Source organism: Grammomys surdaster, unplaced genomic scaffold (assembly GCF_004785775.1).
Source record: "Grammomys surdaster isolate TR1022 unplaced genomic scaffold, NIH_TR_1.0 125956, whole genome shotgun sequence".
Taxonomy (NCBI): Eukaryota; Metazoa; Chordata; class Mammalia; order Rodentia; family Muridae; genus Grammomys; species Grammomys surdaster.
Window position 1 is genome coordinate 138,969 of NW_021620775.1, and position 13,356 is coordinate 152,324.

The 13,356-nt window shown below is 39.3% G+C and overlaps 1 protein-coding gene across 1 annotated transcript in view; it reads right to left on the reverse strand.

Moving 5' to 3' along the window:
* Ubxn7 (UBX domain protein 7) overlaps nucleotides 1-13,356 on the reverse strand; it is a 53,959-nt gene that overhangs the window by 21,703 nt on the left and 18,900 nt on the right. Inside the window, exons 2-3 of the mRNA XM_028753782.1 lie at nucleotides 6,923-7,070; nucleotides 2,085-2,152 (exon numbers count right to left, since the gene is read on the reverse strand). Of these exons, the coding sequence (XP_028609615.1) occupies nucleotides 2,085-2,152; nucleotides 6,923-7,070 (216 nt within the window). The remainder of the gene's footprint in view (nucleotides 1-2,084; nucleotides 2,153-6,922; nucleotides 7,071-13,356) is intronic.

A 13,356-nucleotide genomic window follows, 5' to 3' on the forward strand; every position in this document is an offset into this window, starting at 1 on the left:
CTTAAGCAGAAAGGTAACTCAAAACAGCTTCAGGAAATTCCTGAAACTGACCAGATTCATTAGGCCCTTTCCTGGCAAAGTTAGCAATAAAAGCTAGGATACAAAGAAGACTCTCAGATCAGACCAGCTGCCTGGAAGAAATAAAACCCAGTTGGACTGCCTGGAAGAGGTTTAAAACAACTGCGGCGCTAGAAAAGGACAATGTCATGCCAGGCGGTGGTGGTGCACGCCTTTGATCCCAGCACTTGGGAGGCAGAGGCAGGCAGATTTCTGAGTTCGAGGCCAGCCTGGTTTACAGAGTGAGTTCCAGGACACCCAGGGCTACACAGAGAAACCCTGTCTCGAAAACAAACAAACAAACAAAACCAAAAAGGACAATGTCCAACCTACTGAGCAGCCTGTAGGCTGTGCAATGTGTTCCAAGTTCCTAGCTTTGTGAGCTGTCACCCATTCTAGATGGGCTTCGGTGATGCAGCTGCCTTTGAGATATTCTGCTCCTTTAGGCAACCCCTCACCCATATTTCTGTAAGTAAACCCAGTAAAACTCATTAGTTTATCAAGCTGAACTTCGATGGTATCTGTACCTATAGTAGGTCCTCTATCTGAGGTGAGTAGACGTATGTTGTGCCTCCCGAGAAAAAGTTTTATCACACAACACTGCAATAACAGAAAGATCCCCAGAGCAAGCTGGCTAGGGAAACCAACTATATCAGAGAGTTCTGGGTTTGACTCAGAAACCCTGCCTCAATGAATAAGGTAGACGAGCAACTAAGGATGGAGCTCAACCTCTGGCACATGGGTACATCCTTCAGTGAACTTCATGATTTACACTATCTCTAGATTATTTACAATACCTAATTCAATGTAAATGCTTTCTAAATGATTGTTCTGTTGTTTTGGAATATTGTTAAGAAAAATGTCCATTTTTGTTCAATATAGATGGAATTTCTGAAATGCTAGGGATTAAATCTATTGTCTCACACATGCTAGGCAAGTGGTCTACTTAAGTGACATCTACTAGATGATTTTTTCATCTTTTAAAATAATTATTTCCCCTTCTTGTCTGGTACACACCTTTAATCCCAAAACTATGGAGACAGAGAGGCAGGCAGATCTCCAAGTTTAAGAGCAGCCTGGTCTACATAACAAGCTCCAGACTAGCCAAAGACACAGAACCCAGTGAGATCCTAATCTCAAACAGGTAAATAAATAAAAATTTAATTTTTCCCCTATGTTAGCTTTTCTACAAAACTTAAAATGGGTCTCTTATTTTTGTGTTTCAAACCATTTTCCTGTACGAGTGTTCTCTATGTAATATACATTTCACCATTTGTTTGTCCTACCACAGTAAGATTCAATCCTCTATATTTTAAACAATAAAAATGTTTGCCTCATACAGGTAACCGGGTACTTATTAAACTATCACTGTTCTTTAAAGTTGCTTAAATACCCCATACTTCAGCATACTCTGAATATGCCAAGACTAACAAGTGTTTTTACACGCAATAAGGACTATTTCTTTCCCTCTGTCCAAAATAGGAACAGAACTTGGAGAAATTAAAACAAGAGAAGGTAAAGTATATGAAACAATAGAGTTATCAGTCAAGGGTATATTGAGAAAAATATAACATAAAATTAAGAGTCCATTTTAGTATAAAAAAACTGATTTCCATAAGAGGTAGCAATCCCAAAGGGAGTGGGGGAGATGGGGAGCTAGGTACAGTAGTGCATGTCTTCAACCCTAGAATTTAGAATGTAGAGCAGGAAGCCTCTGAGTTTCAGGCAAGCTAGGACTACACAGTGACACCCTTCCTTAAAAGAAAAAAAAAAAAAAAGACAGCAAATCATTTTGGTAAGTTTTTTACTTTTTGGCCTTCTGCAACATACTATCAATTGTTAATATACAATATTATTCTCCATTAAGGAATACAGCTTCCCAAGAGGGAATAAGAAATGTAAGATAAAAACTGATTCTATAAATGAAGAAACAATATCTGAGCAAGCCCTCATATCTTCAGTTATCTTTACTAAAATCCTAGATAACAACAAAGTCAGGTAAGGGTAAACAAGCAAAGAGAACTTACCACCAAACAAAGGCTCTGGCTCCACCAATATTTCTTGCTTTTGAGGAATTGGAGCACGAACTTCTTCTCTATTAAAAGAAAGTGAGAAGATATCAAAATGAAAAACTGTTTATGACACCTATTGTCCTTCTTAATTAGTAATGTATTCAAATTATGAAGTGAAACACATAGCTTTTAGGAACTACAGTAATCAAGATAAAAGATTAACTGGAACAAAATATCTAGCATAGAAAGCTAAAATGGTTTACAAACAAAGAATAAACAGAAGTAAAAAAATGATCTCTTTTTATCTCAAGTCCCTTACATCTTTAATTTTTTAAAATAATTTTTTTAAGTTATGGAGTATAAGACACATATATGCAAAATTGAAACCCCAGATTCCCCTGAAGTTGGGATTATAGGTTGTTGTGAACTGCCCAGCATAGTTGCTGGAAACGGAACTTAAGCCCCTTTTAAGAGCAGTATGTGCTCAGAACCACTGAACCATCTCATCTGCCCAGTCTCAAACTAACCTGTCTGTCTCTCCCTCCCTCTCTTTTCTCTCCTCCCTCCCTCCTTCCCTCCCTCTGCTTCCCGCCCTCTCTCTGACGAAGTCCCACTATGTAGCCCTGTCTGACTCGGACTCACAGAGATCCACCTGCTTCTGCCTTCATGTGCTGGGATTAAAGTTTGCTCCATACTACATCCAAGCTGCAGTAATTATCTTGGCCTTTTTTAAATGCAATTTTTGCTCCTCCTTCCCTGGCCCCCAACTAAGAGCTGAACCCCAGGCCCTTCATTTGTATGGCAATTTGTCTACCACTGAGATAAATCCCCAACCCTCCCTAAATTTTATTTTTAGTTTAATTATGTATGTGGGAGTACATGCATATGAGTGCAGCAGGGTCCTGAGAGACCATAAGTGACACAGACACCTCCAGAGCTGGAGTTACAGGCTCTTAACTGTGGAGGCATCTCTCCAATGCCCAGCCTCCCTGAATTCTTAAAGGAATAAGATTGGCATGGTCACACTTTTAATCCCAGCACTCAGAAAATAGAGACAGGTCTCTGAGTTTAAGGTCAGCTTGGTCTACAGAACAAGTTCCAGGACAACCAGGGCTACACAGAGAAACCCTGTCTCAAAAAAGAAAACATTAAACAAAACATCAATATGTGATTATTGCTATATCACACATTAAAACACAAAAATATAGTAAAGGAGTTTCAAGAAATAGCTAATAAATTTTATTCTATGAAGGAAGAAGCTACCATAGGTGCAATCTTGAAAGTATTTACTCAATAGTTCCTAGTATACAGAAAAGAAAATTTCTATATAAAATATAGAAATAAATATATAATATATACTAAAATATAAACTATTTGGTTGACATGTTATTTTCTATGTGTGTAAATGCTTACATCAGTGTTTCTTCAAATCATGTGCATGCAGTACCCTAGGACACCCTGGGGCTGGTAAAAATTTAGTCCTCTAGAAAAGTAACCAGTACTCTGAATATTGAGCCAATGAAATTCTGGGCCTAAGAAGATGTCTCAGCAGGTAAAGACGACTGCTACCAAGTCTGATGACCTCAATTTGATTCCCAGTATACACACAGTGAAGGAGAAAACTGACTTCCAAAATCTGTCCTCTAACCTCCACACATGTGCCAAGACATGAACACATCTGTACATACACAGTGATAAATATAAAAACAAAACAATTTTGAACAAATAAATTAAACTCTATTCTCAGTAAGGAACAGAGTTCAGCAGTAGAATATATGCCTAATAACTGCAGGGTCCTGTGTGTGATCCCCAGCACTTGAAATGCATTTTTAAAATTTTTCTTTCGCCGGGCTGTGGTGGTGCACGCCTTTAATCCCAGCACTTGGGAGGCAGAGGCAGGCGGATTTCTGAGTTCGAGGCCAGCCTGGTCTACAAAGTGAGTTCCAGGACAGCCAGGACTACACAGAGAGACCCTGTCTCAAAAAAAAAAAAAAAAAAAAAAAATTCTTTCAAAGTTTTCAACATAGAAACAATTTAACTCACCAATAACTCAGTAAAAAAAATTTATAAACTTTTTCTTTTGTTCTTTTATTTTTTTTACCTAGGAAGGTGAAACCTAAAGTGTTCTGATAAACTTGATAAAAGTTGTTTGTATTAGAGCCGATGACTCAGTGGTTAGGCGCATTGACTATTCTTCCAAGACTCCAGGTTTGATTTCCAGCACGGATATGGTAGCTCCTAACCATCTGCACCTCCATTCCCAGGGGCTCCAACAGCCTATTCTGGCCTCCATGGCACCAGGTATACACACGGTGCACAGACATACATGCAAAGGGAAAACATCCATACTGATATGGCATTCATATGCCCAAACAAATAATAGTGAAATAAAAAAGAATTATAAACATAAATATCAGGTGGCTCACAAACACCTGGAACTCTCCAAAAGATCTGACAATCTCTCCTGGCTTCCATGGGTACTCATATTCACGCATATAAGGACAAGCACACACCCACACAATCATTAAAAAAAAAAAAAAAACACACAATAAAAACGAACGAACAAAAACATACCTACAATGAGTGAAAACACAATAGAAGAAGGTAAACTGGAAGGAAAATTCTAGTTAAGGAGTTAAGAGCTTCTATTAAATGTCTATCAATTAGTATACAAACGATCTAACTTCTACTATTGAAGTTTCTACCAACTACATAATTCTTCAGCATTACTGATTTATTGGGCCAGGCTAATCTGAAATATGCTAGGTAGACAAGAATGATCCAGGAAAGCTGGGCGGTGGTAGTACAAAGCCTTTAATCCCAGTACCTGGGAGGCAGAGGCAGGCAGATCACTATGAATTCAAAGCCAGCCTGGTCTACAGAGCAAGTTCCAGGACAGCCAAGGATATACTGAGAAACCCTATCTTTAAAAGAAAATAAAACCAAAAACCAACCAAACAAAAAAGAATGACCCAGGAATTCAGAGATCCCCTTGTCTGCCTCCAGAGTACTATAATGAGGTGTCTAACATCTCATCTGCCTCAATACAGATTTCCACTAAAACTCTGAGCCATGATGGGGAATGGGATTACACTTGAGATAAATGGTTAATAGAAACAAAAAACAACCAAAAGCTTTGTGAGGTATTAATATGATCTCCAAAGTTCATAACTCTTAAAGAATATTCTACTAATCTGAAACTAATTCAACAATTATACTTGTATGTGACCTGATTCTTAAAGTACATCTAATTTAATAAACATAAAACTCTAGAGGCTGAGAAATGGTTCAGCAGTTAAGAGCACTGGCTTCTCTTCCAGAGTAACTGGGTTCAATTCCTAGCACCCACATGGCAGCTCACAGCTGTACCAGGATCGTACACCCTCATATAGACATACATGCTGGAAAACCACCAATGCATATTAAGATAAATAAATGATTTAATAAAATAAAGTAAACCCCTGGCCCTTTGCCTGTTCCATTTAAAATGATTCCTCATTTAGTATTTCACATTATAAATTATGAGAATTACAAATGACTAAGTATACTAGAGTCTTACTTAAGGACTTTTAAAATTAAGGGGTTTTTGGTTTGGTTTGGTTTTTACATTGGGTCTCACTAGATCAGGCTGGCCTGAAACTCATACAGATCTTTCTGCCTTTGCCTCCTTAACGGCATGAGACACAAAGCCCTGGCCTCTTTGAAAGGTTTTTTATTTATTTGTTGTTGTTGCTATTGTTAAAACCAATGGCTTAGCCAGAAATTATGGACACACCTGGAATCCTAATTCACAGGAAGAATTATGAATTCATGGCTGCCTAGGCTATATAATAATGGTATTTCAAAAACAGAAAACCAATCACCATCTGAGTGTAGTGGTGGCATGTGCCTATAGTACTCTCAACAAGGTTTAGCACTAATACTTTCTAAAACTGATGAGCTTTTGCCCAAGAGTTAGATATTTATTGTAAACTCTAATCAGATGTAAATGGCTCAAAAATAAAATATAAACAGTTCTATATACACTAGGGATACCTTTAGGATAAGGCAGGTAACTATTTAAAAAAATTGTTTATACAGTTACATTTAAGTGCCACATCTTAAATTCAGGAACCATTCATGTTACTCACACATTCTACCACTAAGCTATAGCTTCAGCCTTAGTTCTTGAAAATATTTCAAGATAATTCACTTTCCTGAGAAAGTATAGGAAAATGTATATTTGGAAATATGAGCTTCATTAGACTGTATTTGCTTTTTAACTGCTATATAACTGGAAAACATGGTCATGCTCTAGTTTCTTCATATGCAAAATAACAATACCAATCTATAAAGTCTTTTTAAAAAATATTCAGATCCTCACATATTCACCTCCTAAGCTATGGACACAAGCATGTGTTACCTAGTCTAGTTTATTCAATGTTGGAGATTTAGCACAGAACTTCTTGAATGCCAAGCAAACACTACAAATGAGCTAAATCCCAAGCCAAAAAAATTATTTATTTTTGTTGTATAGCTGGTAGTTGTGGAACACATAAACCCCAAACTCAGGTCAATTATAACCAAGCAGTTGTGCCATGCACTCTGCTGCCTGCCTGCTGCCTGCCTGCCTGCTGCCTGCCTGCCTGCCGCCTGCCTCTAACCCACACAGTTCTTTTGAGGACTGAACAGAAATGATCAAGAAAACAAGAACAGTGCACTATAGAATTTAAGGTATATCAAATACAAAATTTTCCACGTGATATTTTCAGAGGCTTTCAAACTTAACTTGAAAACTGACCTAACCCTGATAAAAATGCAGCTAGTTAATTTAGGCAAAAGAGTAACTGCTACAATAAATAATAAATTCATACTCTGTGTGTGGTCTGACAGTCGAGACACTTGCTGAACTGGTACTGGGCTCTTCAGCAATTCCTCCTCCATCCAAAAACATAGTGACGGCCATCTCCAGGTTGTTGTTACAAGCTTCAAGCATATGTTTTCCTACACTTTCACTTGCACCTGGAACAGCAAAGGAGTAGAAAAGAAAGTTTAAAAAGACATGTCAGATTCAAGCTCACATTAAAACATAGAATTCCCAAACAAATTAACAGTCCTCCCCTTCCCCTAAAATGACTCATAGTAAACACATTTGTTTCCTTCTGTCCTGCTGGCTGCCTGGTAAAGATATATAGAACTAGAAAGAAAATAACCCAATAGTATGGAAAAAGTACATCCTTCCACAATCACAAGAAAATAAAATATTTGGCATATTTTCCTTTCTTTTTAGCAAATACACAGATTTTTCTGTTTGTTTGTTTCTGAGACAAGTCTCATACTGTACCTCAGTCTAGGCTTCAACTCAGAAATCCTTCTGCCTCCACCTCAAATACTATGCCTACAAGAATGGGCCACTGTCACCACTCCTGGCTATTTGGCGTTTCTTTTCATATGTGTATGGATGTGTGTGTGCACATCCATACATATATACATATACATGGAAGATTATGAATTCATGGCTACCTAGGCTATATAGTAATGGTATTTCAAAAACAGAAAACCAATCATCATCTGAGTGTAGTAGTGGCATGTGCCTATAGTACTCTCAACAAGGTTTAGTGCTAATACTTTCTAAAACTGATGAGCTTTTGCCCAAGAGTATATAATTCAGATGAAGAAAACTAAGATTTTTGTCTCAATATGTCTGTTGTGAAAGCATTTTACTGAGTATGCCATTTCAAGGCTGACAGCTGTTTTGTCTTAGTACATAAGACAGAATACCACCCCCCCACACACACATACACAATGATACATGCACCAAAGTCAAAGGACTACAACTGGTACTGTTCTTCCTTCTATCTTGTCAGAGACAGTCTCTTAGCTGCCACTATGTATGCTGGGCTAGCTACCTACCAAACTTTCAGGGGATTCTCTAGCCTCTCGATGTAGGAGGATTTGAACTCAAGTCATCATGTTTGCATCTCCGCAGCTCTATTTGCAGTTTTTTTAATGGCTACATTAACTAGGTGTGGTGATTCATAAAAGCACTTGGGACTCAGAGGCAAGTAGGTCTCTATGAGTTCAAGGTCAGCCTGAGACTATACTGTAAAACCCTGGAGGGAAGGGGGGAGAGAGGGAGATATGATGTGAGCTGGGCATTGGTGGTGGCTGGCACCGCATGCCAGCACTTGGGAGTCAGACGTAGGCAAATATCTGAGTTCAAGGCCAACCTGGTCTACAGAGCAAGTTCCAGGAAAACCAGGGCTACTATACAAAGAAACTCTACCTTCAAAAGAAAACAAAACAACCAAAAACAGGAAAAAAAGAGATGAACTATATGTCAGTAATAATAAACTGAAAAAAGATAAGGAAAAATTAAACTTTACATTCTAGAAAGTTAGAAATACCTTCCGTTAGAAAGAATGCATTTCAATTAACAATTTTTATCTATTCAAAAAGCTTTTAAGGAGTAGCTAGGATAGGGCTCAAACTCAGAGCACATTTTTAATATCAAACCAAGAGAAGTAAACCAAGACAGTTTTGTTTAAAATAAAAGTATTTGGTAAGAAATGGCAATCTTTGTTATTTAAAACTGGTCCAAACAATCATTTGTAAATAAAGCCAGCACAATCTGTTGAATGAAATGTAAATTGGTAGTCCTCTTTAAAAAAGCAATTTTACTCTGGGCGGTGGTGGCGCACGCCTTTAATCCTAGCACTTGGGAGGCAGAGGCAGGTGGATTTCTGAGTTCGAGGCCAGCCTGGTCTACAGAATGAGTTCCAGGACAGCCAGGGGAATACAGAGAAATCCTGTCTCGAAAAACCAAAAAAAAAAAAAAAAAAGCAATTTTACAATACCAAGAAATTCCTGAGGTGGGAAGAAAGGCACACAAGCACACAAGCACCTGCCATGGGCAGGCACCACTATAATAGGTAAATTTGTGATGGAGAGATGGGAGAGATGGAAGAGAAAACAAAGCAGAGGGTTCATACACTATGGAGGAAGGTGGAACTGGAGGCTCAGTGGCAGTGAGGAACAGGTAGATATGAAGAGGTCATGGTGAGGTTACGGACATCAGGGCCATGCTGCTGCCTGGGCCATGTCTGGGGTAATGTGTGATCCTGTGGCAGCAGGGGTCTGAGTTTATTTCCTAGGCTCTGTTACTACTACCAAAGGCCAAGCAAATGTCCCTGGTTTAGACTGCTGCCTGAGGTACTGTGCTGAGCTGGCCATGCATGGAGGGAAGCAGGTAGGCTGCCCCAAGAGTAAGAGCAAAAGAGATGACCCTGTCGTTTGTCAGCTGCTGCACTGGGTGAGCTGCCCAGGGCAGTGCTGGAGACCTTGCCGTAGGGTAGCAATAGAAACCTGAGGACATTGGAAAGCTGGTAGGCTGACCACCTAACCTACCTCCCAAGCCCAGATCCAGGGCTTAGAGTAGGCCCACCCAACATCTACCTCATGTATGATCTGCTGGAGTACATCAAAGAGCTGGGCTGCAGATCCAAAACTGCAGGATCTCCAGGATATAGGGCAACAATAGGATATCCAAGAGAAGTCCCCATGAGGATCCAGTACTGAGAGTGTAGCAGAAGCCAGAGGCCTTGAAACAGACCTGGAAAATGACTCATTGCAATGAACATTTGCAAGTATGCTATGTGATACACTGTGACATGCTACAGCTTCCAGGATGAGATTTTTTTTCCCTTACTATTTATTTGTTTATTTATCTTTTAGGGGGAGGCTGCAAGGGTGGAGGGTGGATACAAAGGGATAGAGAGATGAATGGGATTGGAGTACATGATATGAAATTCACAAAGAATTAGTAAAAAAAAAAATTTAAAAAAAGAAATTCCTTTTGACTCAGTAGTACAGACTTCTAGAATCAAATCAATATTACATGCACAAACATGCCCAGATATATGTCTAGAGTAGATTCAGTTAATGAAGCAAAATTTAAAACACAAAGCATCCTGTATTAGTAGAATGTGAATCACACTATATATTTGATTTAAATATTATAGGGCTACTGCAAAGCACTCTGAGATTTCTATTTTAGATGAGTTTTCTTTATCTGAATTATATACCTTGGAATCTTGTTCTGTTGGTAGCAAATGTTCTTCTAAGATTTTTTTGTCTCAATATGTCTGTTGTGAAAGCATTTTACTGAGTATGCCATTTCAAGGCTGACAGCTGTTTTGTCTTAGTACATAAGACAGAATTTCAATGTCCTCTGGCTTCTGTTGCTACAGCTGGGAAATCAGTTCTCAGCTTAAAGAAAATGATTTTTATATCAGTCTGTTGGTTCTGATTGCTTTTAAGGTTTCTGTCACTAGTCTGCAGTTCCACTGTGACTTGTCATAGTTAATCTTACTTATTCCTTGAGATGCACTGGATTTGTTTTTGGTTTGTTCTTTTTGTTTTTAAAGACAGAGTTTCTCGGTGTAATAGACCTGGTTGTCCCAGAACTCACTTGGAAGACCAGGCTGGCCTCAAACTCATAGAGATCTTCCTACCTGCCTCTGCCTCCCAAGTGTTGGGATTAAAGGGAAATGATTTGTAACACTTGATATTTTCAGTTCTCAATTCTGGAAAAACTCTTTATCTGTATAATTAGAACTTTCTTTCATTCTTCCTTTCATAATTATTTCTTTTCAGGAATCCAATTAGATATTATGCTACAATTCTTCACAATAACTTTGTTTGTTTTCTAAGGCATGGTCTCTCTGGCTGTCCTGGAACTCTGTAGACCTGGCTAATCTCTAACTCACAAAGATCCGCCTGCCTCTGCCTCCCAAGTGCTGGGATTAAAGGCTTGCACCACCATGCCCAGCTTTCATGATGACTTTTATCTCAATCTTTTAAATGTTGTGTCTTTCTACCTTCATGCTACATTCTCAGCAGTATCTTGTTCCTTAGTTCATTCTGAGGTAGGATTTGGTTCTGTAACACAAACTGGCCTCCTCTTGCCTCACCTTCCCATTCCTGGAATTACAGGCAGTGCTGAGCCACCTCTCTACTCTTGTACTTTTTTCATCATTTATTTGTATGTGTGTATCTGCATGAATGGACATGTTTGTATGTACAGCTGCACACATTCAAGAGCACAGAAGCCATTATACAGTATAATCAGACCTCTTGAATCTGGAGTCCTAGACATTTGCAACAAGTCCAGCTTGTCACGTGGTGGTGGAATTAAAACTCTGGTCCTACCCAGGCAGTGGTGACAGATGCCTTTAAACTCAGCTAGGGAAGCAGAGGCAGGCAGACAGGTCTCTGAGTTTGAGGCCAGCCTGGTCTACATACAGAGCAAGTTCCAGAACACTCAGAATTGCATAGAGAAACCCAGCCTCAAAAAACCTAAAAAGACGGGTGCTGAAAAATGGCTCAGATGGTCTTCCAGAGGACCCAGGTTCAATTCCCAGCATCCATATAGCAGCTCCAGTTTAGGGGATCCAACACTCTAACACAGTACGCATAGAGGTAAAATACCAATGTATATAATATTTAAAATGTTTAATTATAAAAAAGGGAAAAAAAGAGCAATAAAAACCAAAATTCAACTGGGCAGTGGTGGCGCACACCTTTAATCCCAGCACTTGGGAGGCAGACAGAGGCAGGCAGATTTCTGAGTTCGAGGCCAGCCTGGTCTACAGAGTGAGTTCCAGGACAGCCAGGGCTACACAGAGAAACCCTGTCTCGAAAACCAAAAAAAAAAAAGAAGAAGAAGAAGGGGGGTGGGGGGAGCCAGTGCAGGAGCTCAAGGCAGGAACCTGGAGGCAGGAACTGAAGCAGACACCATGACAGAACACAGTTTATTGGCTTGCCTGGTCTATAGAGTGAGTTCTAGGACAGGACAGCCAGGGCTACACAGAGAAACCCTGTCTCGAAAAACCAAACCAAAAAAAAAAAAAAAAATTCAGGTCTTATGATTGCATAGCAAGAGCTTTTAGCCACTAAGCCATCTCTCCCCAACCCTCCTCTCCTCCCCTGTTCCTTTTTTTTTGAGACTCGGTCTCACTATAGCCCAGGCTAGCCTCAAACTCAGTTCCTTCTGTCTTGGTATCTCAAGTGCTGAGATCAGGGGTCAGAAAGTTGGCTCAGTGGATACACATGTTTGCCATCAAGTACTGGAATTACAGTATGTACCACCTTGTTTAGGGCTCATCTGAGATTTATTTGTTTACTAAGATCTAATGAGTGAGCCCTGGAACTTTTACCTGAAGATCGTTTTAAGTCTGGCATCCTCTTAAAAGCTTGATGGAGTTTGCAAGGTAATCACAGATGTGATCAAACAAGAGTTGATAGTTGGCTAGAAAGTTTTCCTAGACCACATGGGAAATATAACACTGCCACAAGCTTTATTAGACATCCTTCTCCATACATGAGACATCCTGCTAAGGCTGATATCAAAATGTCAGCTTCCTGAACAGAAAAGGAATCCTTCAAGCCTCTAGCTTTGTTTCTTGGGCTCCATATGCTATAAAAAGAGGTTAACAAACAAACAAACAAACCCTTACACAGAGAAACCCTATCGCGAAAAAACAAAAACCAAAAAAAAAAAAAAAAATCAAAACCAATTTGGGCAGATTCCACAGGATGAAAGCTGGCTAACATCTGCATTCCCAATTTCATTTCTTTTTTTAGCCTTTTGCCAGCACAATAATGGATTATAAGAGATTTTTAAGATACTACACTATTATTTATTTTCTGTGTTATGAATGTTTTGATTGCACATATGTATATGTATCATATGTGTGTCTGGTGCACAAAAAGGTCAGTAGAGGGCTTCACCATCTTCTGGAACTGGAGTTAGTAGTAAGCTACTATGTGGATACTAGGGACCTAGCCCAGGTACTCTACAAGTACAGTTAAATGCTCTTAATCAATATGGCATTGCTCTAGTCCTCAATACCAAACATTTTATTCAGAAATTTTTATATGAAGAGGAATTACTCATGATATTCTACTTTAGCCAAACTATGAAAAATAGAAGCACTAGCTCTACTCCTAACATCTCTCGCTTTCCCCTACTACTATTACACACACACCTACAAGTACATTTTTGAAACACTCTCTCATTATGTAGCCTTAGAAAGCTTGAAAGACACTATGTAGAGCCGGGCAGTGGTGGCGCACACCTGTAATCCCAGCACTTGGGAAGCAGAGGCAGGCGGATTTCTGAGTTCAAGGCCAGCCTGGTCCACAGAGTGAGTTCCAGGACAGCCAGGGCTACACAGAGAAACCTTGTCTCGAAAAACCAAAAAGAAAGAAAGAAAGAAAGAAAGAAAGAAAGAAAGAAAGAAAGAAA